This window comes from Fusarium venenatum (assembly GCF_020744135.1).
Source record: "Fusarium venenatum strain MPI-CAGE-CH-0201 chromosome Unknown EDB82scaffold_3, whole genome shotgun sequence".
NCBI classification, from domain to species: domain Eukaryota; kingdom Fungi; phylum Ascomycota; class Sordariomycetes; order Hypocreales; family Nectriaceae; genus Fusarium; species Fusarium venenatum.
Window position 1 is genome coordinate 3,353,246 of NW_027072131.1, and position 20,256 is coordinate 3,373,501.

General features: G+C 49.1%; 9 protein-coding genes across 9 annotated transcripts; 5 read left to right on the forward strand and 4 right to left on the reverse strand.

The window, feature by feature from the left end:
- Window positions 1–619: 619 nt before the first annotated feature.
- EDB82DRAFT_238195 (ubiquitin carboxyl-terminal hydrolase-domain-containing protein) lies at window positions 620–3,643 on the reverse strand. The gene is made up of 5 exons (XM_065607289.1): window positions 3,396–3,643; window positions 3,176–3,277; window positions 2,743–3,120; window positions 1,960–2,689; window positions 620–1,905 (listed from the first exon to the last, which is right to left on the reverse strand). Exons 1-5 carry the CDS (start codon window positions 3,507–3,509, stop codon window positions 656–658), a joined length of 2,574 nt encoding a protein of 857 aa, XP_065463958.1. The 5' UTR covers window positions 3,510–3,643; the 3' UTR covers window positions 620–655.
- An 853-nt stretch (window positions 3,644–4,496) lies between these two features.
- EDB82DRAFT_238216 (uncharacterized protein) lies at window positions 4,497–5,150 on the forward strand. The gene has a single exon (XM_065607290.1). The coding sequence runs from the start codon at window positions 4,530–4,532 to the stop codon at window positions 4,902–4,904; it is 375 nt and encodes a 124-aa protein (XP_065463959.1). The 5' UTR covers window positions 4,497–4,529; the 3' UTR covers window positions 4,905–5,150.
- Window positions 5,151–5,992: 842 nt separating this feature from the next.
- EDB82DRAFT_238218 (mitochondrial 54S ribosomal protein uL5m) lies at window positions 5,993–7,618 on the forward strand. The gene is made up of 3 exons (XM_025727366.2): window positions 5,993–6,564; window positions 6,620–7,313; window positions 7,362–7,618. Exons 1-3 carry the CDS (start codon window positions 6,320–6,322, stop codon window positions 7,485–7,487), a joined length of 1,065 nt encoding a protein of 354 aa, XP_025581840.1. The 5' UTR covers window positions 5,993–6,319; the 3' UTR covers window positions 7,488–7,618.
- On the reverse strand, window positions 7,556–8,572 carry EDB82DRAFT_238462 (Hsp70 nucleotide exchange factor FES1). The gene is made up of 2 exons (XM_025727368.2): window positions 8,507–8,572; window positions 7,556–8,414 (listed from the first exon to the last, which is right to left on the reverse strand). Exon 2 carries the CDS (start codon window positions 8,389–8,391, stop codon window positions 7,750–7,752), a length of 642 nt encoding a protein of 213 aa, XP_025581841.1. The 5' UTR covers window positions 8,392–8,414; window positions 8,507–8,572; the 3' UTR covers window positions 7,556–7,749.
- A 2,349-nt stretch (window positions 8,573–10,921) lies between these two features.
- Window positions 10,922–13,072, forward strand: EDB82DRAFT_506181 (actin family). The gene is made up of 7 exons (XM_025727369.2): window positions 10,922–11,093; window positions 11,204–11,234; window positions 11,421–11,476; window positions 11,575–11,605; window positions 11,672–12,443; window positions 12,493–12,724; window positions 12,777–13,072. Exons 1-6 carry the CDS (start codon window positions 11,087–11,089, stop codon window positions 12,721–12,723), a joined length of 1,128 nt encoding a protein of 375 aa, XP_025581842.1. The 5' UTR covers window positions 10,922–11,086; the 3' UTR covers window position 12,724; window positions 12,777–13,072.
- EDB82DRAFT_238457 (RF-1 domain-containing protein) lies at window positions 12,967–14,232 on the reverse strand. The gene is made up of 2 exons (XM_025727370.2): window positions 13,613–14,232; window positions 12,967–13,535 (listed from the first exon to the last, which is right to left on the reverse strand). The coding sequence occupies exons 1-2, from the start codon at window positions 13,811–13,813 to the stop codon at window positions 13,158–13,160; spliced, it is 579 nt and encodes a 192-aa protein (XP_025581843.1). The 5' UTR covers window positions 13,814–14,232; the 3' UTR covers window positions 12,967–13,157.
- Window positions 14,233–14,394: 162 nt separating this feature from the next.
- On the forward strand, window positions 14,395–14,794 carry EDB82DRAFT_477517 (uncharacterized protein; the record flags this gene model as incomplete). Its single annotated transcript, XM_025727371.1, has 2 exons — window positions 14,395–14,500; window positions 14,559–14,794. 2 exons carry the CDS (start codon window positions 14,395–14,397, stop codon window positions 14,792–14,794), a joined length of 342 nt encoding a protein of 113 aa, XP_025581844.1.
- A 373-nt stretch (window positions 14,795–15,167) lies between these two features.
- On the reverse strand, window positions 15,168–17,901 carry EDB82DRAFT_464111 (WD40-repeat-containing domain protein; the record flags this gene model as incomplete). The annotated part of the gene is made up of 3 exons (XM_025727372.2): window positions 17,680–17,901; window positions 15,386–17,577; window positions 15,168–15,327 (listed from the first exon to the last, which is right to left on the reverse strand). The coding sequence occupies exons 1-3, from the start codon at window positions 17,809–17,811 to the stop codon at window positions 15,168–15,170; spliced, it is 2,484 nt and encodes an 827-aa protein (XP_025581845.1). The 5' UTR covers window positions 17,812–17,901.
- Window positions 17,902–18,231: 330 nt separating this feature from the next.
- On the forward strand, window positions 18,232–19,312 carry EDB82DRAFT_238666 (ubiquitin-related modifier 1). Its single transcript, XM_025727373.2, has 3 exons — window positions 18,232–18,376; window positions 18,656–18,820; window positions 18,993–19,312. Exons 1-3 carry the CDS (start codon window positions 18,327–18,329, stop codon window positions 19,108–19,110), a joined length of 333 nt encoding a protein of 110 aa, XP_025581846.1. The 5' UTR covers window positions 18,232–18,326; the 3' UTR covers window positions 19,111–19,312.
- Window positions 19,313–20,256: the final 944 nt, after the last annotated feature.

Sequence of the window (20,256 nt, forward strand, 5' to 3'; positions counted from 1 at the left end):
TCCCACCCCCTATGATGCCCCGATGTCCATTTCTTGGGGAGGAGACTTGGTCTGTGTATATTATTGTTGTGGGCTTGATTTGTCCTGGTCATGTGTACGAATTTTCTGTAACGCATACAATGAAGAGGGGAAGAAAAAGGTCATCTCACTCCGTAATGACAAGAGGTCACTGTAACTGAATGACATTGCTAGCTTCAAGTGTCCTGTATCATGTCTGTCCCTTGCATATTGTCTTTGCGTGTATCATGTTTAGGAAAGTTCTTAGTGTAAGATAGCTATACAACAACCGTTTTACGTTGTTTTGCCCGTCCTAAAACGCCATGCTAATAACAAATATTCTGCTGCTTTTTTGCTTTTAAAACTTCACGAGGACCTGAAAGGCATATGCAATCCAGCCCTTTCTGGGTATCAAAACCACAATGCCGTCTCCTTATAGCTTGCTGTCCAACTTCATTGTGACAAGCAAGAGCACGCTTTCTTCAGCGGCTACCCACATGGCCAAGCCCTTGCTAGCTCTTCTCTACAAGCGAAAGCTCTTGTACATAGAGGTGTCCAAACATCAAACTAGTCGTGATTCTGAGTAGCACAATATCGTAATATTTCTTTTTCCCCCGGTTGGTAACGTGTTTATCGCTATGATTTGACAACGCAGCTGTTACATCACGGTGCATTCTCGTTCTGGTTGGTCGCCCTTGTTCTTCACCTTGTCCTTCGATTTGACTCGTTTATGGCCATGCTTGTGGGTATGATGTCGGTGATGACGTTGCTCAGGCTCGGGCTCAGCTTCGGCCGGAACCTCTGTTCTGTCTGAAATCTCCTTTGAATCTCTTGACTCCTTAGATGTTTCTGCCGTCAGGACGCCTGTTGAATTTGGTGAAGACATGCCGATACCGTTAGGCTCGTCCTTGGACTCTGCCGAAAGGTCTTTACTGGGTCGCATTAGTCCTCCTAGCCTGCTCATAGAGAAGCTCAGGCGATTCTCCCCGCTCTGGCTGCTTGGCCGACTCCTATTAACCAGTGTGAAACGAGATGCTGCACGTGATAGCCTCGATGCAGTTGACTCCTCGCTGGGTGTTATAGCTGGGGAGTGAGGGTTGGGCGTATGTGGTGCCGATTCAGTCCAGACAGCACTAGGGCGTCGCGAGTTGGTAAGTGATCCTGGAAGACGTCCTGCGCCATCCTCGCTCCTTCTTGGCCTCTCGCCGTCCATGGAAAGCCGAATGCTGGGTGGTTTACTGGACAGGCGACGGTAGTTCTCGAGCGTGGGAGTGTTGTCGAAATAGCCCTCTTCGAGACTGCCGAGTCGCTGGCTTCGCGAAGGGGTGGGCGGCAACTCGATACTGACTTTCGAATCATTGTATGAGGGAGGTTCTGTCTCCGCATCATCAACCGATGGGGGAGCGACTTCGACCATTGGCATGACTTGATAAAACAGAAGATATGGCATCTCCTCCTTAAGGGCAGTTCTGATGTCATCCACATAAGTGACCCGGCTCTCTATCTGAAGATCATCGAATTTGACCCATTGTGCTTCCTCGTAATCAGGAGGTGGGTCAAAATCATGCCGCCGGTTGTCTTTCAAAAGCTTAGGAGCCACTCGGGCAAATGAAACATAATGACCGCTTTGTAAAGAGTCTCCTCGATGGCAGATAACAGACTGGAGGACGAGCTTATAGTCCGTGTTGAGAACGTTCATATCTTCCTCGGCTTTCGGCTCATCAGCAAGCATGAAATGTGGTAGCCGCAGACTATCAGGAATATCGATAAATGTGTTGTGACGCTTGGGCTGACCAGACTCAGTCATGGCGTAGCGTTTGAGACAGATGCCCACAACAGGACGTTGTTCAAAATTCAACGCAACCTCTGTATTGTTTCGAGGCTCTGTGCTTGAGAGTGCATGCCAAGCTTGAGGTTTTGTCAGCACATGTCCCAGTATCACGGCAGGGGATTTTAACTCACGGATAAGTCTGAAAAATTGCCAGGCAGGAATGGTGACTGCCTTAACGACTGTTGAACCCTTACGCATAGCCTTCTGGAGCATTGTCGGCGTGTCAGGGGTAGAAGGGCGGCCGTCCTCATCCAAAACCACACGTTGAATAACACTTGTTGACCTTCCTCGCAACGAGGGTTTGTTCGGCACTAACTCAACAGCAGTAACTTCGCCTTCTGCTTCATCATCAGGAACATTGCCATTTTTGACATCAGGATCTGCGAGCGAAAGGACAGGTGCCTTTTCCAACGTTGGCGTTCTTTCCACTGGTGTAATCGGCATTGGTGATGTTGGTGTAGATGACTCGCCGCGTTCTTCAGTAATGATTCGAATCGTGTCCCTGTGCTTCAGCGTTGGTGTGTTGCTTCGACTTTTTTCTTCCACTCCAAGCTTCTTTCCATCCTCGCTATCCCGTTTGACATCCACCTGAGCGTTAAAGTACTCTTCGAGGCAATCTTCCAGTTTGAGTCCCTTTTCTTCGGGATCAGGGGGTATGGCCAGGTTTAAGAGGCGCTCATACACAACTTTGTGGTCGTCTTTGTCCTTCTTTCCTTGGTGGAAAAGGTCGACTTGTAGGGATAGCAATGGTAGCTGTAAAGTTTCTGTGATAAAAGCAAAAGCTTCAGAGGTGTCTTGCTGTTCCAGCATCCGGGCATCTGACCAGCCACAATCGGCCAGCGCATCTTGTATTAGTTTGGTCTATTTGTTTTGTTAGTTCCACGCATATCATAGCATGCGCAGATGTTACCCACCATATCTGTGTGCACCAGTTTCCCTGTTCTAAGCATGTTTACCCACATTCGCAAAAGATTGACGAGTTTGTTGCGGTTGTCTTCTTCTGGAAAGTCGTTCTTGAGCATACACTCGAAAGCGTCGATCTTGGCAAACATGGAGAACAAAAGTGCATCTAAATAGCAAGTAACATTGCCTCGGTTTTCGGCTCCCACCATATCCACGCTGGGATCATAAGGGGTGATTATTCCAGCCGCCGCTTTTTGTTCCATATCAATGAACTCGACAGTCTTGCCGGTGTCGTAGTCTGCGAATTTGGTTGCCATGATATCGGTAACGTGGTCGGCAGTCACGTCGGTAATATTCAGTTCGTCTAATCGTCGTAGGATCTCCTCGACCTAGTGCCAGCAAAGGTTAATGTCTCGATCGTTTAATTCGTGGTTCGATTCGTACTCGTGCGGTTTCCTTCTCTTTGTCTGCGTCTGCTTTTGCTCCCTGCTTGGCACTATCGCTCTTGAACATCGCCATAAAGGCCCCAGTAGAAAGTGGACGAGGCTACATAGCTACTTGTCAGGACACCTGTTTTTCGGCCGGTACAGAATTTGGATATTTAAAAAGGAAAGAGCAGACAATCCATCCAGCAGCTACCAAGTCCTGATGAGAGCGAGCATACCTTGTTCTTGTCTGAAATCGCTGGAAGGGGTGACGCTGGCGCAGCCGACTTAGATCGACGGCTGGAGCCATTCTTGTCGCGCAAGCTGAGGAACTTTCTCGGAAACTCCTTCATGATGATTCGATTTCGTTGTAGAGAAGGGAATGTATAGTTCGAAGGGGAAAAGAATGACTCGTCCGGTTTAACGAGGTAGCAATAAGCCACAAGCCTGCATTATCGGGGGCGCATCCGCTGCTGGTGTAGGTTGTTTGAGATGTGCCAGGAAGTGGCTCGAGTGCGACGCGCGCAAGACGGGAGAGTAATATGGGTTTCGTCGGTGCTGATAAGAAGAGCTGGAAACGCTGTGAAGCCGATGGGATAAGACGACACGGAACAAATAGTTGTTATCGAAGTTTAAGGCAGGTTGAAAGTAGGAGCCGGAAAACAAAACAAAGTTGGAGGGGAAGCTGTACTTGAAAAAAAAAAGGTCGAGACTTGCCCTGCCTATAATATGGAAATGATGGGCTTCGGAGGTCAAATCTCAGTGGCCAAACAGCCCACGGGAGCGGTTGTTGAGGGGAGTGACCTGAGAGATAGTGCACTAAAATAGAAAGATAGACAGGTGGCGGGGGTGGACACAGCATGGACCCGACCTGAACCTCAGCCTACCAAAGGTACTAAGGTTGGATGAAGTAAGGTTAATGTGGTACTGTAACAGTTGGACCCCTGCCCTGTTGTCACTCTAACCTTTTTCCTTTGTTCTTTTTGGTCCCTTGTTCCTGTTGATGGAATCGGGGTGTAGTTCGTATGTAATCATGGCCGATGGCACCATCACAAGAACTTCGACCGAATCTCGGGCTACCTATCTAAATGGATGTTCTAGCTCAGTACTAAGCTAGTGTGGCCAATTTGACGGTTGAATTGGATCCTTTTTTCTTTCTTATTCCATGCCCATCAAAGATAATCCTTGGAGCCGATCCTAACCAGTTTGCGCGTGAATTCGGGAAGTGACAAGCACAGAACGGCCGCCTTGCAGGACAAGCTAAAGCCAACGTGGAAATAAGACTAACAGGGACAGCCGATGTCAAGTGATTTGCGATTTTATGGAAGCCTGTTCCGCTACTAGGTATTGCGCATCATTTATTTTGTTCTGTTATGATATGGATGCGTGATGTGTTACTCATGGTTTTGCATCAGCTATCCTCCGCTCCGCTCTGCGTGATGTCGGCCACATCATCGTTGTACATGAGTAGGCTCTTAGAAAACCTACTTCGAGATAACCTTACCCACTCGATTCTGCCTCAGCTCAACTCAATCATAACTCTACTTGAGCCCCCCAAAAGGGCAATACTGTACGCTGTTTTGTGGCTTTGCTTTGTTCTACACTGTCATCATCATCATCTTACCGCATGTTGTCAGGTCTGTTCTATTATTGCCGCCTGGATGTGTAACCTTTGGGGTGAGATCCGCACCATGGGTTACAACAGAACTGGTGACCTTGGTAGAGAAGCGGACAACGTAGGCGTGTGAGTAAGTCAGGTTATTAACTATGGAATCGATTGAAGCCTGAGATGAATCGATCGAAGAATGGATCTCTACTTCGTCCTCGAACACGTATGCACAATAATTCTGGTGCCTGTCAGGGACCAAAGTCCTCTTGAAAATCGAAGCCTAGTGTCGTGTTGCATATCACCAGCCACACCATTGTGTTCCTGACGCCTGTGTCCTACTGGCCTGCCTACAGAAACCTGCTAACCAGTTTATCCAGAGCTGATGATATTACAAAGCGACCAGATCTAATTATTGATTGTAAATCTTTGACTCTGACGTATGTGCTCTCATTTTACCAATAAACCGCCCGTTCGGTGGCGCATTAGTCACTTGGTAAACCTCTCTGTCTGAAGAACGCACGGTAAGGTTCAAGTCTACGGCCCGCATTCGAGGAAACCTGGTCGGTTGGGAACAGGAAACACTATCGGTGACCATCCCAGTTGCTGCCATGAATGACCATCCATCTGGACTTATCGGTCCTTGCAGTAGATAAATCGGGTCACGGGGCCCACGGACGTCCCGCGCCCAAGCGTCTGGGAACAGACAGCTCCATAATTAGAAGGTGGTTTTGATTTAAATTGGTTTCGGAGTGAGATGGGCGATCGAAGTGCGTCGGACAACAGCAAAGCCCGAAGCCGACTGAGACAACTAGAAAATTGATAACAAAGGATTACGGGTATCCGATACTTCCAATACTGAAAGTTATCATAAGTCTTCGTCTCCTTTAGGCATAATACCATTGGTCCTTTGTCAGTTCGGGATTGGGTTTCAGTCCTTGCATTGAATTGCCTATGGCTTCTAGATCTGGGTAATAGAGGGGCGATCGGAGTGCTTCGAAGACGATGAGATGATCAAGACGCAACTGTCGTATTATGAAAGCCACATGATGTGGCAAGTCAACCTTGAAAAGGAAGCGCCAGGCGGACAGCAAACTTGAGCGATTAACACCGGAAGAGGGGAACATATTCAATGGTCTCATTTCTTACGCATCTTTGGAAACGTATTGACTGCCTACATACCTACCTAGGTGGGTAGGTATATGATAACTTTCAATAACTTGGTGTTCGGATCCAGATGTTGATAGGTTGCAAAAGTACCTCTATCTTGTAAAGGAACTGGACCACACAACGATTGATCGTCTAACGAAACTACGATAAAGAACAAAGGATATAGAGTAGATATACCCTAGTCTAGTTGTGTGCAACGTTTGATGAATTAGACAACTTCTACCCTCGTCGTTGGAGATCCGTTACAAGATGCCCACAGCCACGATCGCCACCACTAGCCACATGTGGCGTCGTCTGGCGCTAGCCGCTTAGATGGAAATTTCCAAATCCACGCGACAACCTCATCTTTTTGTCGACGAGCAATTCCAATAACCCACGACCCGAATAATGGCCACGGTACGAGAAGGAGCTCGCATAGCGAGCTCACTGGGACGAAGGCAAATCCCTCTACGGGCTGCCCCCATTTGTGCACGAAGATATGCCTCGACTGGGGCCGAGAAGTCCTCCTCCGATCTGGCAGATCTCGACAATGCCTCCTCTTTTGCGACAGGTACTCCCGATCAGGCGGCTATCGAGGCTTTCAATGCCAGAGAAAAAGCCAAGGGAACAGCCAATAAGCTTCCTGGTAACAGGTTCGTGGCCCAATCGCTCTATATGACCGAACATGTGCTAAATAGCTTCTTTTAGATATCAGTACCATCCTCCCAAGTATTACCGTGGACCCCTCCATCCCGTCCAGGTTCCCAAGTCCTCCGACCCGACTGCCCGAGACTTCGTCCCCGGTCCCTTCAACTTCCCTCGATTAAGGCATACATACGAGACCACAGTTGCTCCGGACTTGATCACTATGACCTACCAGCACATCCCACCGGGCACAGAACTACCCGTTTCCAACAAGGGTAACTTGAGAGAATGGGACGGCTCCTCACCTTATCATAAGAACAGACCTCGCCGTGGACCTCGTGGAGGAGGCTCTTCGAGACTTGGATTGGTCGAACGCCCTATCGAGTGGCACAATGTTCCCGAAATCGAGGCTATTACCATCAACTCATTCGCTCCTCTAAGCTCCCAGAATAAGGAGTACTTGCACGTGTGTCGTGCTGTTATCCAGGCTATCTCCGGTGCTTTCCCCGAGGTGACAAAGGTCAAGAACGGTGTCGTTCAGTGGAGTGTTAAGAAGGGTGACAAGACCGGCTGTAAGGTGACACTGAAGGGTGCTCAAGCCTACGAGTTTCTGGACAAACTGATCACTCTGGTGCTGCCCAAGATCAAGGACTGGCCTGGTATTGAGGCTACCACTGGTGATAGCGCAGGCAACTTGGCTTTCGGTCTGCAGCCTGCCTGGATGGCATACTTTCCCGAGATCGAATTCAACTACGATGTAAGTTTACGTGCGATTGTGAAGGATCAGCGAGCTAATTACGATTAGATGTACCCTGCACGGCTGATGCCTGGTTGTGATATCTTTATTAAGACAACTGGCACCTCCGATAGACAAGGTCGCCTTCTTTTGGAGGCCCTAGGTCTTCCCTTCTTTGGTAAGGCCCGGCATTAAAACACAATAAATGGATCATTGTGAGGTGTTGAGAGGCAGGCGACTGTCAGCCTTAAGTGGTTGATATGTAGTATAAATCATGTACAAGATATGTATCATAAATGAACATTCAAAAATCTAGGGCTTAAGTGCCCACTTCATCCAGCCGTTGGATATTCCTTTTGGTCTATCAACCTGCATCGACACAATATTTTTCCTGACCAACGCCCAACTCCGTCCCAATGAAACCATTCGTGATGTGTTGATCCTTTGCTTCCAACTTTTAAGCCTTGCCGATCTTCTCTCGCAGACCGTTGACGACTTCATCTACAGCCTCCATGCTTGTAGCATCGACCTTGTCGGTCTTGTGACCCTTCTTAGTCAACTCATCGGCAAAGAGATCCATGGCGGGCTGGTAGTTGCGCACCGCCGAGCTGAGAGCATACACAGCTTTGCGGCGGACATCGACAGGCTCATCTTCCTTGGTAGCCAGGTCTACCAGCATAGGCACTCCTCCCACGGCAAGTAGACGTTCTTGTGTTTTCTCGTTGTTCTGCACAGCAGTGCCGACACACCAGGCGGCCATCTTGCGCATCTCACGCTCGTCATGCTTAAGTTGCTCGAGCAGTGGGGTCCACAGGCTGAGATTTGCAATATTGTTGGCATTGTCGAGGTTCTCAATGAGCTGCTCAAAATTATCGAAGGCGACAAGCTTGTCGTCGAGCGATACCTCCTCAGCATTGTCCGAAGTGATGATCTCCATTGAGGCTTTCATGAGGTCCGCGTCGGAGGGGCCGCCCATGAGCGCTGCCATAAGCTCTGGGGTGAGTTGTGTCTTGGCTGGAGGGGCATTGGGGTCATTTTTGGTGGCCTCAGATTGCTCGATGCTCCATTTGAGAAGCTCGTTAAGTCTGGGATCGGCCATGTTGTCGGTAGTTTTTAGATTTGCTTGATATCGAGAAAATTAGGATGCACTTGTTGTGAATATGAAGAGAATGAAAGTCTTGATGTTGAGTATTTGCAATTGATTTTCAACTTACCAACCACATCGATGAGAATTTGCCCATTCTGGAATCTTCAAGAAGGCCCGCTTTAATCTATAAATGGACTAGCGCATATCTACTCGTAGGAATCATCCATCCCGATCGATGCTCTACCACAGCTCAATATCAACAAATTGCAGCCCAATGACTGCCTTATGATGACTTGTACACACTATTGAGTCGACCGGCAGAGTTGCAGCGGATTAATGTTATGGGTAGACACCGCAATTCAACTGATAGCGGTCCGACGTGGCAGAGAAACATTTCATCATAGCTCCCCTCCAGCTCAGCAAAATTGCCCCACCTTGCAAAGTTGCCCCTCATCGCTGCTTTTGTCACAGAAAGTGAGCTTCAAATGCGAGACCAAAAAAAAAAGAAGGGCATAAAAATAAAATCTCGAGCAAAATAATGGCTGCCTAGATCAACTGTGGCTGGCTGGGGTGACGCGCGTGAATTACGCTTACACTGAATGTCACTAGTAGATACCTATATAGTAGCCTGGTGCAAGGCTACCATAATGGCAAAGTCCAGTGTCCAATATCGATAGAGAGCCTGCCTAGTGGACAGTAGTGGACATATTTCGTATCTGAGAGTGGCCGGAGATCCCGCTGTTCATAGGAAGGCGGTAGGTAAGCGAAGGCATTCAATCTCATCTCAGGGCCTGGCTTACTGGCCGACAGCTCCCATCAGTGGGTTTCCCCAGCTGGGTTAGGCAGGGGGCGAGAAACAGGGGTCTAATTAAGAGTTGGGAGATCTGTTGTGTCTAGGAAACAATTGACAGCCTCGTGGTTCAGGGGGTGATCAGAGAGCGGTGTTGAAGCTGTTGGCTATTAGGAGAAAAGGATCTCGCCCAGGCTGTCTGAAAAACATGGGTTCCAATGGAGCAGAGAACCTTGTATTACCAGGGGAAGCAAAGCTCAACACCGCCTTATTGCTTCACTAAAGATGACTCTACACAGAGTAGGAGGCGAGACGATAGATAGCTGTGCAATGTGAGGCTATTCTACAATAGTTCTTATCCAGGCATACCATTTGATCGTGATGTTAGCTTGGCCAGTCGGAATGGCTGGGTGAGTAGCTCAGATAAAATAAGATCCGCGCATATTCGACGTGGTTCGTCAGTCAGCGAGATACTCGCTCGCAAACAGCTGCCTCCGCGTAACTTTGCCATGGAGGAGCGCTTGGTTAATTAGCCGCTTGTGCTAATTATGGAGTGGAACTCGGAAACTGGAAGCTGGTAACCGGTCCCAATATGCGGAGCATCTGGAGATTTGACTTAGAGATACCAGCCCCTTTTCTGTTACTGACTTCAAGGGCTTGGATTTTGGACGGTGAAGTGATGTTGTTTCCCGACGTTTGGGGCAGATAGTTGTTGTTATAACAGTAGGAATTTGAAGAGTGATACTGAGTTTCTTCTCAAGCTTTTCGTGGCCGAGGCTGACTTGGAACGTTGACTTTGTCCTAAGATGGTGGCTGCGTTGATACACACATCTAAATGCTTGGCTGGTATGCTGTTGCAACATTTCCGTCGTTGTCACCAGAGAATATTAGAGAATGAATCTGTAAATAGGTCATCAGTAAATTATTCAGATGTTGCAATACGCTGCCAAGCCAAATAAAAGGTAGCCTCAAAGGCTGCAGCTTCAAAAAGTTCCCTAGCTGACGTCGTCGTCTGCTCGCGTGGCGGTGGACATGAGGTTCTGCTTACGACGTCACATTGTGCAGGAAGGATAAAGTCGAGACGGTGAAGCGGCCCGTTATACTCAGTCGGTAATGTGTTTCAAAGCCGTCTACTGGAAACTGTTAAAAAGAATCACTGCTACCTGAGAAGCTCTATCAGCTCTGTATCACAAGCAATTGAATCCCAAGTCCTAGACTAGTACTAAGGAATTGGCCATCACGAACCTCTAGTCACTTCTACTGTCCAGTTCTAGGTAAGCTCCCCACCTTAGCCACCGCTACCGTCCATACTCCGCAACGATTATCATTCCACGAGCTGCCTGGCTGCCACCGCTGCGGCCACTGGGACAAGTCCATTCTTTTCTTCAGGGCAGTGTACTCTGCACTACGGCCGCCACGAACCAATCAGTAAAGCGGCGAGCAGCTTGGAAAGACCTGTTTTTTTGGTCGCCCCGCCTCTTTCCAGTACCAAGAGAGCTGCTCCTGCTCTAGACTGTGCCTCGTCTGTTCAGTTTCCCCTACCCAGTTCTGGCAGGCGGTCTCTACCCCCCTTGTCCCCAAAGTGTCCACCTCAGCAATTCGGGGCCCGCCCACAACTTTCTTGTGACAGCGTCGCCCGGCGATACTTGTCTCCTTTCCCCCTCCCCCATTCTCCCGTCTCCGTCTCTTTCCCTCTCCCATTCTAAACCACTTCTCTTCAACTCTTCTATCTCCCGACCTCCGTCTCCTTCTCCATCAACGTCTCTTCTTTTCCCGTAAGCTTGCTCCCCAACTAATTCCAGCATCTCACCACATTTCTCTTTATACCACTTCGTCCTTTCTTTTTCTTTCCTCGAATCTTGGCCGCTAATCCCGTTTCTGGACAGCTTTCCCATACACACACCGTAATCCACAGCCATGGAGGGTACGTCGCATCATACCGCGTCGCTGCATCGTCGGATCTGGTCAATCAATCCGTTTCGAGCATCGCGAATATCATCTAGGGATTCACGCTGACATATCTTTGCTTTACAGAAGAAGTTGCTGCTCTCGTCATCGACAATGGGTAAGCTCCCCCCGCCTGTCTCACCGACCTCTGGACAACCTCCCCGCCTCTCTGCCCCCTGCTTGGCCAGATCTGCCACCGCATCGTCCGATGCCCGACACGGGCCACGACTCCGGTGCTCAATAGAATTGGCTCAGCAGGCGCAAGACAATCTCATCATGTCTATGATAGCTAACTCAATGCTAGTTCGGGTATGTGCAAGGCCGGTTTCGCCGGTGATGATGCTCCCCGAGCTGTTTTCCGTGAGTACCCCACTTTCTAGCACCTGCTGTCCTAGCGTTGATATCGCAACGTTTGGGCGCAAGCACAACCAGGATCAAAATGCTGATGCTGTGAATAGCTTCCATTGTCGGTCGCCCCCGTCACCATGGGTAAGTTATTGCAATCGCGGCAATTTTGTTGCCATTCTCGGTGGCTGACCACTAACCAAATCCCAGTATCATGATCGGTATGGGTCAGAAGGACTCGTACGTTGGTGATGAGGCTCAGTCCAAGCGTGGTATTCTCACACTGCGATACCCCATCGAGCACGGTGTTGTTACCAACTGGGACGACATGGAGAAGATTTGGCACCACACCTTCTACAACGAGCTGCGTGTTGCCCCCGAGGAGCACCCCGTCCTGCTCACCGAGGCTCCTATCAACCCCAAGTCCAACCGTGAGAAGATGACCCAGATTGTCTTCGAGACCTTCAACGCCCCCGCTTTCTACGTCTCTATCCAGGCCGTTCTGTCCCTGTACGCTTCCGGTCGTACCACCGGTATCGTTCTGGACTCTGGTGATGGTGTCACTCACGTTGTTCCCATTTACGAGGGTTTCGCCCTTCCCCACGCCATTGCCCGTGTCGACATGGCTGGTCGTGATCTTACCGACTACCTCATGAAGATTCTTGCTGAGCGCGGTTACACCTTCTCCACCACCGCCGAGCGAGAAATCGTCCGTGACATTAAGGAGAAGCTCTGCTACGTCGCCCTTGACTTCGAGCAGGAGATCCAGACTGCTGCCCAGAGCTCCAGCTTGGAGAAGTCTTACGAGCTTCCTGATGGTCAGGTCATCACCATCGGTAACGAGCGATTCCGTGCTCCTGAGGCTCTCTTCCAGCCTTCTGTCCTTGGTCTTGAGAGCGGTGGTATCCACGTCACCACTTTCAACTCCATCATGAAGTGTGATGTCGATGTCCGAAAGGATCTCTACGGAAACATTGTCATGGTAAGTTCCGCAACTCGAAAAGATCTGAATTGTTCTAACATGTTTTTAGTCTGGTGGTACCACTATGTACCCCGGTCTCTCCGACCGTATGCAGAAGGAGATCACTGCTCTTGCTCCGTCTTCCATGAAGGTCAAGATCATTGCTCCTCCCGAGCGAAAGTACTCCGTCTGGATCGGTGGTTCCATTCTCGCTTCCCTGTCCACCTTCCAGCAAATGTGGATCTCCAAGCAGGAGTACGACGAGAGCGGTCCCTCAATCGTTCACCGCAAGTGCTTCTAAGGTGTGTTCAACTTATCCATCAACACCCAGACAAGCTTACTGACCCTTTATAGCTTTCCGATCGACAAATTAAATCCTCCCACTCGCGCAACGACAAGATCATGGAGGTGGCGACAGACGCTAAGCCTTGGGTGGTTGGCCAGCGTCGAAGTCGAATCTCGTATTTACGAAAAGTTTTTGACATGGTCGAAAGAGTGGGCGTTGCGCTTATTACGAAGAGATGTGATGGCCCCTTTTCTTGTAGTTCGCGTATAATGCGTGCCTAGGGGTAGAAGCCGAGGTTGACATACAAATACTTTTTTACTTTCCGCTTAGAATTGTTGAAATCAAACGAGGTGATGACATGTGCCTTTCGCTCCTTTGCTACGTATGTCAACGTGGTTTACATAATTGAAGCCGTAATTAAGTCATGAAATGTCCTTTTTGAAGTCTTATCAGGTCAGCTTGCTTGGGGTATCGGGGGATTGAACAGCTTCGGAACTCGCTGCTTCGTCTACAGCCGAACCCTTTTCTGTAGACAAGTCAGAGGTCGCATCTGGCAGGGCTTCAGCTGCAGCTGTGGCAATTGCCTTCTCTTCCTCAAGCTTCTTGTATTTTCTGCGACTTTTCTTGGAGGCACTCGCGGCTTTCCTTTCCTTTACACGCCCAACAATGGCTGACCGACTCTGATCACCATTTCGTAGCTCGTCGACACGCTGGGCAAGCAGTTCGCGAGCATGCTTTCGATTCTGGTCTCTTGAACGGGTTGCCTGCGACTTGACGACTATCCCTGTGGGTATGTGCTTGAGCTGGACCGCAGAATTGGTTTTGTTCTATATTGTAACGACCATCATGTAAGTTATATGGGTGATGGCGCAGGGGGCCTTTGGCATAGAATCGTGGGACGTACAATCTTTTGACCACCTGGTCCACTACCTTTGACATATGATTCTTCGATCTCGGACTCGGGTGGAGGTTTCGGTCGAGGTGGGAGCGCTTTCGCTAGGTGTATGGATGTGCTGGTAAAGGTGCGTATTGATGAGGCGAAGGGCGAACGAGGTGTACTCGAACGGAAGTATCGGAAGAGACCAGACATGCTCGATGCTTTCATGTCGGATGATTATGTTCAAGTAAAACAAGGAGAAACAACAGGCTGAGTGAAGGCGAGCTGAAGTCGTACTTGAATCAAGTTGATGGCTATTCGTCGTATACGAGGCTACAGCACTGAATTGCACACAAGCACGCCACAGCCGCAGCCACAAGCTCAATGTTTCTCTCGTCAGTAGGTCTCTAAGATTTAGGGTACAAAAATAAATAGCCTCAGAATCATAATTTAGGCAGCATAAACTAACCTATTGATTTCGTCTCTTATGTTCTTAGCGGCCACTTTTTCTGATCCAGTAAATTGGGCACCCGCACCCCCTGCAGGGTCAAGTTCCAAGAGGTACTTGAGAATCTTCGCGTTTTCCAGCAAAGACTCTGGTACCTGGACTAATTTTCGGGAGCGTCGGTACGATAAAGGTACCACCAGATAAAGGAGGGAATCCTTATCCTCTATTCTCCCCTGGATCCATCACTTTTGAGCTTCATCCGAACAAGAACTTTACGACGAATACAAAGATTCCACATTAGGTATCATCAATACGACTCATTCGACTCTGCAAATTCGACACAACTCTACAAATTTCGAAAATGGCTGTTTTTGGATCGTTTCGCAAGTGGCTTGCTCTCAAGCAGTACCAACTCGAGGTTACTTTCAGTGTCTACATGTTTACGCCTTGGGAGAAGTTCTTCTTCAGTAGGACCCCCTTTGGCTCCTCAACTTTATTCACAGATAGCTAACCAATCGCCTTTAGGCTCTATCGTCTTTCTTCTCTTCAGCCTGACCTTTATCGCCGCCTGTCTCTACCTTCCGCATCATATCTCATTCCTCGTCGGTCGCGCATGGTACTACATGAACGGAGAACAAATCGACGTCGCCGAGGTGGTGCATGAGGCTGTTAAGGATATGTCCGCCAGTGCACTGTCTGGTGCAACGGCAAGCGCTGTAGATATAACCAAGGAGACAATCGAAATTGTCAAGGAGCTATAAAATTCGAATGGCGCGGCTTTCATGACTACCAACAACACGTTCGTGTTCATGGCGGCTTGCTAGCAATCTAAAAAGAGATGCAAGTACCAACAACACAATAGTCAGAAGGCTAGGCTTGCAAGGGCCTCACGAGCACTATACCAACAACACATTAAAATTCGACGGCAGCACGAATTGTCGGTCGTAACAATGAGATTCTGACCAACCGAGGTCTCAGCTAGACCTCAAACCACAACCTAGAGAACCGCAAGATTTGACTCGGAGGTTCATCTGGTATCACGATATCATGGATACGGATATATTTATATATATAACACTCTGGCCAATAGATGGCTGTAATGATAATACACGGAACTTGGTTACCTATCTTTTATTACTGCGAATCTGTAGGCACTTGGAAATATGCTTGGCTAAAACCATACACTCGAAGTGAACTATCTTCTCCCGCAACAGCTAGCTCATGTGGCCTGTCAGAACCATCTCTCGTAACAGGACGCCAAGCAAGTTGGTGTACAGCCTTGGGCAAACAGTAGCTAAAGAACAAAGTCAGCAAAATATGTCATTACTTCATTCACGTCGAAAATTACTTACTCTTCACATGCGGGCTTCTCGACAACATCGGTTCCATCTTCCTTGATTAAGCACAGACTAAGTCGCCCAAGTTCCGTACCAACAGCCAAGATAAACTTTCCGTCAACGACTTGAGGAATGAAATCAACAGAGGTGACGGGCGAAGTGGATGGAATAGAAGCTGTCTGCGTGAACTGTAACTTGCCTTCTTCGTTGGCCTTAGCCGCCCAGATGCGAACTTGCTTATCACGTCCAGCGGTTGCAAACACAGGAGCTGAAGATGGAGAAGGCGCCCAGGCTGCATCAAGTACCATACGTGTGTGGCCCTTGGGGTTAATCTGAAGGAGTTTGTACGCAGCGTCCTCCTCAGGTGCGCGCTCAAACACAGCCCATTGACGATCACGACCAACGCTCAAGAGGAACTGGTCGTCAAGAGAGAATCGTATGCGGGTGGCTGTGAGAGAGTGTGCGGTCAGAGGTGGCCGGAGTTCGGTCCAGCGGGTTGTCTCGAAGAGACGGATAACGGCGTGGTTGGTCGAGCTGGCCTTGCATGCACTGGCAACGAGAGTTCCGTCGTGGCTAGCTGCCAGGCACGAGATTTCATAACCATGGCCGTAAAGCTTCTCGGTCTCTGGCCACAAGGTGTGTCGCGAGAGTGTCTCTTCAAAAGGGGGGTGGTCGATTTCCAAGTGGGACTTTTTCACGATTGAAGCTGGGTCCATCGCTTCACGATCCCGGTCATCGATGGGCTGAATCTCCTGGTCATCCTCCACGGTGTCGATGGCCTTGTTGGATAACCCCAGGACAGGCATGTTGGCAGCGTCAGGCATGTTCTCGACGTCCATACCACCACCGATACCCGCAAGGCGGTTGAGCATTGAGGCTACGGCCTTGGGCTCACTGAAGACTCGCATGAGCTTCTCGTCAGCCCCTGAGACAAACTGGGAAGCTCCTACGGAGTCGATGCAGTTGAGGTCGTAGCCGTGGATCTGAGGTCGGGACATTTCGTGCCATGTCTCAGTCCCTGGTCTGTTCCAGCGCGTGTGAAGACGTGTGGTTTGGTCTGAACTTGTTGACAGAAGATACTCGCCATTCTTGGCCCAAGTGACACCTGTGACTGCTCTGGTATGTCCCGAGATAGCCACGCAAGGCTTCCAAAAGTCCTCGGAAGGGACATACTCCCATCGTCTCCAGCTGCCAGTGCGGCCAAGACAGGCCACCGACTTGCCATCGTGGGACCACAGTCCTGTCCAGAAACCACCAGTACTTCCTGTTGCTGTTGTAGCGCCCTTCTCTCTGCTAATCTCACCCAGTCTCGCCATGCTAATCCAGATACCAGAGCTTGGATCAGCCTCCCAGATAGCGAGCGAGTTGTCTGCCGAGGTGGAAAGAAGCTGCAGCTTTCCGTCATCCTGTCTTTGCCAGCGTGCGCTATAGATCCAGTCCTCGTGACCCAGAAGTAGAGCTTCAAAAGTGACGGAGAAGTCCTCGCCAGCCGACTTGAGGCGATGAGCCTTATTCGAAGGGGATTTGCCTGGCAAGTAGGCGTCGCTTGAAGGGTCCGATCCTTTGACCGAAGCAGCGGGTAGCTCTTTGCCCTGGTGGAATCTCCAGATACGGACGTACTTGTCTTGGCTCGCTGAGGCGAGGAGTAAATCGCTGTCAGGGGCGGTTGTCTCTTTGGCGAAACTCAAGCTTCGAATCCAGCCTTCGTGCCCCGTCAATATTGCTTGCACCTCGAACTGGGTCTTTTCCGATTGGGCCTCTGCAGTGTGTATCTGGATAATATCCCTTGTACCAGCGGATGCCAGCACCAAGACATCATTTGCGTCTCCGGCGTAACCAAGCGACAGACACATGGGAAAGTACTTTGGTGTTGTCTTGACGCTTTGGAGTAGTGACAAGTCGTCATTCTCGAGGCTCCAGATTTTGATAGAGGCATCAGCACCTCCAGTTGCAATAATCCATTTCTGAGTGCCCTTGATCCTTAGAGTGGCGATGCAGTTGATTGCAGCAGTGTGCTCGGTACATGTGTGGATGGGCTTGAACTCTTCACTGTCTCGCTGAGCTTTCCAGACAATCAGCGTCTTATCATCTGAGCCCGAGATGAGATAAGAGTTCTCGTCTTGGTCTTCTTCAGGGAGGAAAGCCAAGGCCTTGACAGTGTTCTTGTGGCCGTTGAGCAACTTGCTAACTCCCTTAGGCGGATCCAACTTGAGTATAGATGTTAGTATGAGTTGATTTAGGAGAAGCATGGAGATCATATAAAACAGGATATATTGACTTTGTAGCAACAAGGTGACTCATGTACTAACCAAAGGTCGCCATAAAGCAACATTGATATCAGCTCCAAAGGCCAAAATACCACACCGGCTCCAATCCGCAACAGCCGTCTGTCGGTTGGCTCCGGAAGAGAGATACTCGACAGATGGGGGTTCCGATCCCATTTCTGTATTATTTATTTTGTTGTTCTCTTTACTTTATTTGTAGTCGTTATTCTTGGAGGGGTCTTGGGATGAATATGAATCTGAAAAGTGTGTGGTTCTTGAATTCTGATTGGCTGCAGTGACGTTCTATTGAGATTTTTTGGATGAATCCTGCTTATGTCATCTGTTTAAGCGCTTGTGGGCGGTTTCTACGAAACATCACACATTAAGAAAAACAAATAATATCAAGTTTTACTTACTCTTTTTGTTACAGAGATCGAATCTTTGTCACAACATTTTCTTTATTGTCTTTTCCATCGTCGGAAGAAGGAACCAAATTCTTTAGGCCATTCTGACCTTTGACTGATACCTCGGGATCTACTTCTCCCCACCATAACAAAAGCAAATCTCACAAACTCGGAACTCAGAGATCAGTCGACAGTTGACAGCTGAAAGGAAAAGAAAAGAAAAGAAAAGAAAAGAAAAGATCAAGTCTTTGGATTGTCGCCTTGCTTCCATTCTCCTTCTATTTCGCCATGGCCGAATCAGCATCTCCCCCAATGCTCAGCATCGACGTGGAGTTCTCGTAAGTTCGTTTCACCAACATCCTCATCTCGTGTGCATTATGTGATATGTCAACTCTCACTCCCAGCCTCCAGCCTCGACTCAGTCTCAGGCGCCAAATCAAGCCCACACCCTCCTGCATTTACCAATTTTTCCTTGAGTGTCCCACTAGCCCGGACAAAGCCCTGTCCCTGAGTTTCCCTTTGACAAGTCTCGTCTCTGCTCTCTCTTTGGTCTCCTCGCTTTGATCCCTTCTCTTCTACTTCAAGTTCTTTGGAGCTAACACGGCGGTACTTTATAGTGGTGGGTTGGAAATGCTCTTTTCTAATAAACGACAGCACGCTCTGTCAATTCCCGCGGTAGACCAAGATGGGAAACCCGCCGATATTGCGTACTTGATAGACTACCTATGTCAGAACGTTATGGACGATTCTCGTAAGGACCTTTTCGTTCTGGACAGCCATCTGTATGTCTCGACCACTGTTTCTCCTCTTGTCTTTTACCTCTCTTTGCCTCTGACTCGCTATGCACACTCCCCTTGACTCACTACCACACACAGCCACGTCGGTTCAAAGCTCTTTTATATCAACTCCTACCTGTTTTCTATGGATCTTGTAGCTAACAAGTGTGGCAAACAGTCGACCGGGCATCCTGGTTCTCATCAACGACGCTGACTGGGAGCTTGAAGGCGAGGAGGCCTACGAGATACAGAGCGGTGACAACATCTTGTTTGTCTCGACTCTGCATGGAGGTTAAAATGCTGTAACCTACTGTAATCAACTCCCCTTGTGGGCTCCGCGGAATAGTTGGTGCAGTACCGGCTCCATGGGTATTGAAGACTTTCTACATACATACACATATAGGGACGCATACATACATACGTTTGTGTGTGTATGCAAACAAACAGCACGGCTCCCTTGCATTAGGTTGTTTGGATATGGATACGGACGTGGACTTGAACATATACAAGGACGTGGGCATGGACATGGTAGGCATTGAGTGCATACACAGCCAAACCCACATCAAGAATGTCTCGGGCATACTTCAAGTTTCGACAAGGCAGGACGGACGGCTCTGATACGCGGATACTGGTGACTGTCTCCTTTGGGTGTCTGTCTTAACTCATCTGTCTCTCGCCTCGTCTTGTCCGTTTCGCCACCTAGATGAAACGGACTTGCTCCTGGGGGTAGTCATCCAGTACCGTACGAGGCTCGCTTGCGTGCTCCCCCCACCTCAACAAGACTTGTAACTGTTGTCCTGAACCAACGCTCTCATCTCTAGTCCAGGCGCACATCGATCTGTATTCCCAGCGAAACCCCATCTTGCATCTATAGCAAATTCGTGTACAAGGAACGTGCATTTCGTGCGTGCACCTAGACGCTTTCAACGGCTTTGTGGATGCAAAAAGATGGAAAAAGAAAACTGGCCGCCGAAGGCTTGCATGCCTCTGCATCTGCAGCTCTCAAGGTCGGGAAAAGCATTATTCCTATGAGATTTGTTCCGATGAGTGAAGCAATTTCTCACACGATGACAGTGACAGGCCAGACCAGACTAGACCATTGCAACGTTATCTACGGCGGTGAAGGCCTCTCGCATTGGTCCTCGAAACAGAGACTTGGAAATGAGGCTTCATGCATAGGTACATGCACAGAAGAGATCCGTTTTTGACTGTGTGTGCATTTGACTCTTCAGCAGTTGTCCTTTCAGGGGAGAGTGAGAGAAGAGGACATAATAGGTAGGGGCGGTGAATATTGGGGGGAGGGGGGGTTGTCGATCCAGCCAGAAAGAGAGGCATGCAGCCCTAATCTACATGAGTACGCAGTTTTGTATCCTATATACAGAATTGCGACCTCGGTGGGACATGTAGATGCTATAACACACATCATATTATGTCTCACAAGT

What these genes read in the sequence shown, in the direction of transcription:
- EDB82DRAFT_238462 (XM_025727368.2), bottom strand. Translation starts at nt 8,391, where the DNA reads ATGGCCGATCCCAGACTTAACGAGCTTCTCAAATGGAGCATCGAGCAA.
- EDB82DRAFT_238666 (XM_025727373.2), top strand. Translation starts at nt 18,327, where the DNA reads ATGGCCGAATCAGCATCTCCCCCAATGCTCAGCATCGACGTGGAGTTC. An exon ending in AGCATCGACGTGGAGTTCTC is followed by an intron (nt 18,377 to 18,655) that starts GTAAGTTCGTTT and finishes GGTACTTTATAG; the next exon opens with TGGTGGGTTGGAAATGCTCT. An exon ending in TTCGTTCTGGACAGCCATCT is followed by an intron (nt 18,821 to 18,992) that starts GTATGTCTCGAC and finishes TGTGGCAAACAG; the next exon opens with TCGACCGGGCATCCTGGTTC.
- EDB82DRAFT_238457 (XM_025727370.2), bottom strand. Translation starts at nt 13,813, where the DNA reads ATGAAAGCATCGAGCATGTCTGGTCTCTTCCGATACTTCCGTTCGAGT. An exon ending in GACCAGGTGGTCAAAAGATT is followed by an intron (nt 13,536 to 13,612) that starts GTACGTCCCACG and finishes GTTACAATATAG; the next exon opens with AACAAAACCAATTCTGCGGT.
- EDB82DRAFT_238218 (XM_025727366.2), top strand. Translation starts at nt 6,320, where the DNA reads ATGGCCACGGTACGAGAAGGAGCTCGCATAGCGAGCTCACTGGGACGA. An exon ending in AATAAGCTTCCTGGTAACAG is followed by an intron (nt 6,565 to 6,619) that starts GTTCGTGGCCCA and finishes AGCTTCTTTTAG; the next exon opens with ATATCAGTACCATCCTCCCA. An exon ending in AGATCGAATTCAACTACGAT is followed by an intron (nt 7,314 to 7,361) that starts GTAAGTTTACGT and finishes AATTACGATTAG; the next exon opens with ATGTACCCTGCACGGCTGAT.
- EDB82DRAFT_506181 (XM_025727369.2), top strand. An exon ending in GCTCTCGTCATCGACAATGG is followed by an intron (nt 11,235 to 11,420) that starts GTAAGCTCCCCC and finishes ACTCAATGCTAG; the next exon opens with TTCGGGTATGTGCAAGGCCG. An exon ending in TGCTCCCCGAGCTGTTTTCC is followed by an intron (nt 11,477 to 11,574) that starts GTGAGTACCCCA and finishes TGCTGTGAATAG; the next exon opens with CTTCCATTGTCGGTCGCCCC.
- EDB82DRAFT_238216 (XM_065607290.1), top strand. Translation starts at nt 4,530, where the DNA reads ATGATATGGATGCGTGATGTGTTACTCATGGTTTTGCATCAGCTATCC.
- EDB82DRAFT_238195 (XM_065607289.1), bottom strand. Translation starts at nt 3,509, where the DNA reads ATGAAGGAGTTTCCGAGAAAGTTCCTCAGCTTGCGCGACAAGAATGGC. An exon ending in CGATTTCAGACAAGAACAAG is followed by an intron (nt 3,278 to 3,395) that starts GTATGCTCGCTC and finishes GTAGCTATGTAG; the next exon opens with CCTCGTCCACTTTCTACTGG. An exon ending in AAGAGAAGGAAACCGCACGA is followed by an intron (nt 3,121 to 3,175) that starts GTACGAATCGAA and finishes TGCTGGCACTAG; the next exon opens with GTCGAGGAGATCCTACGACG.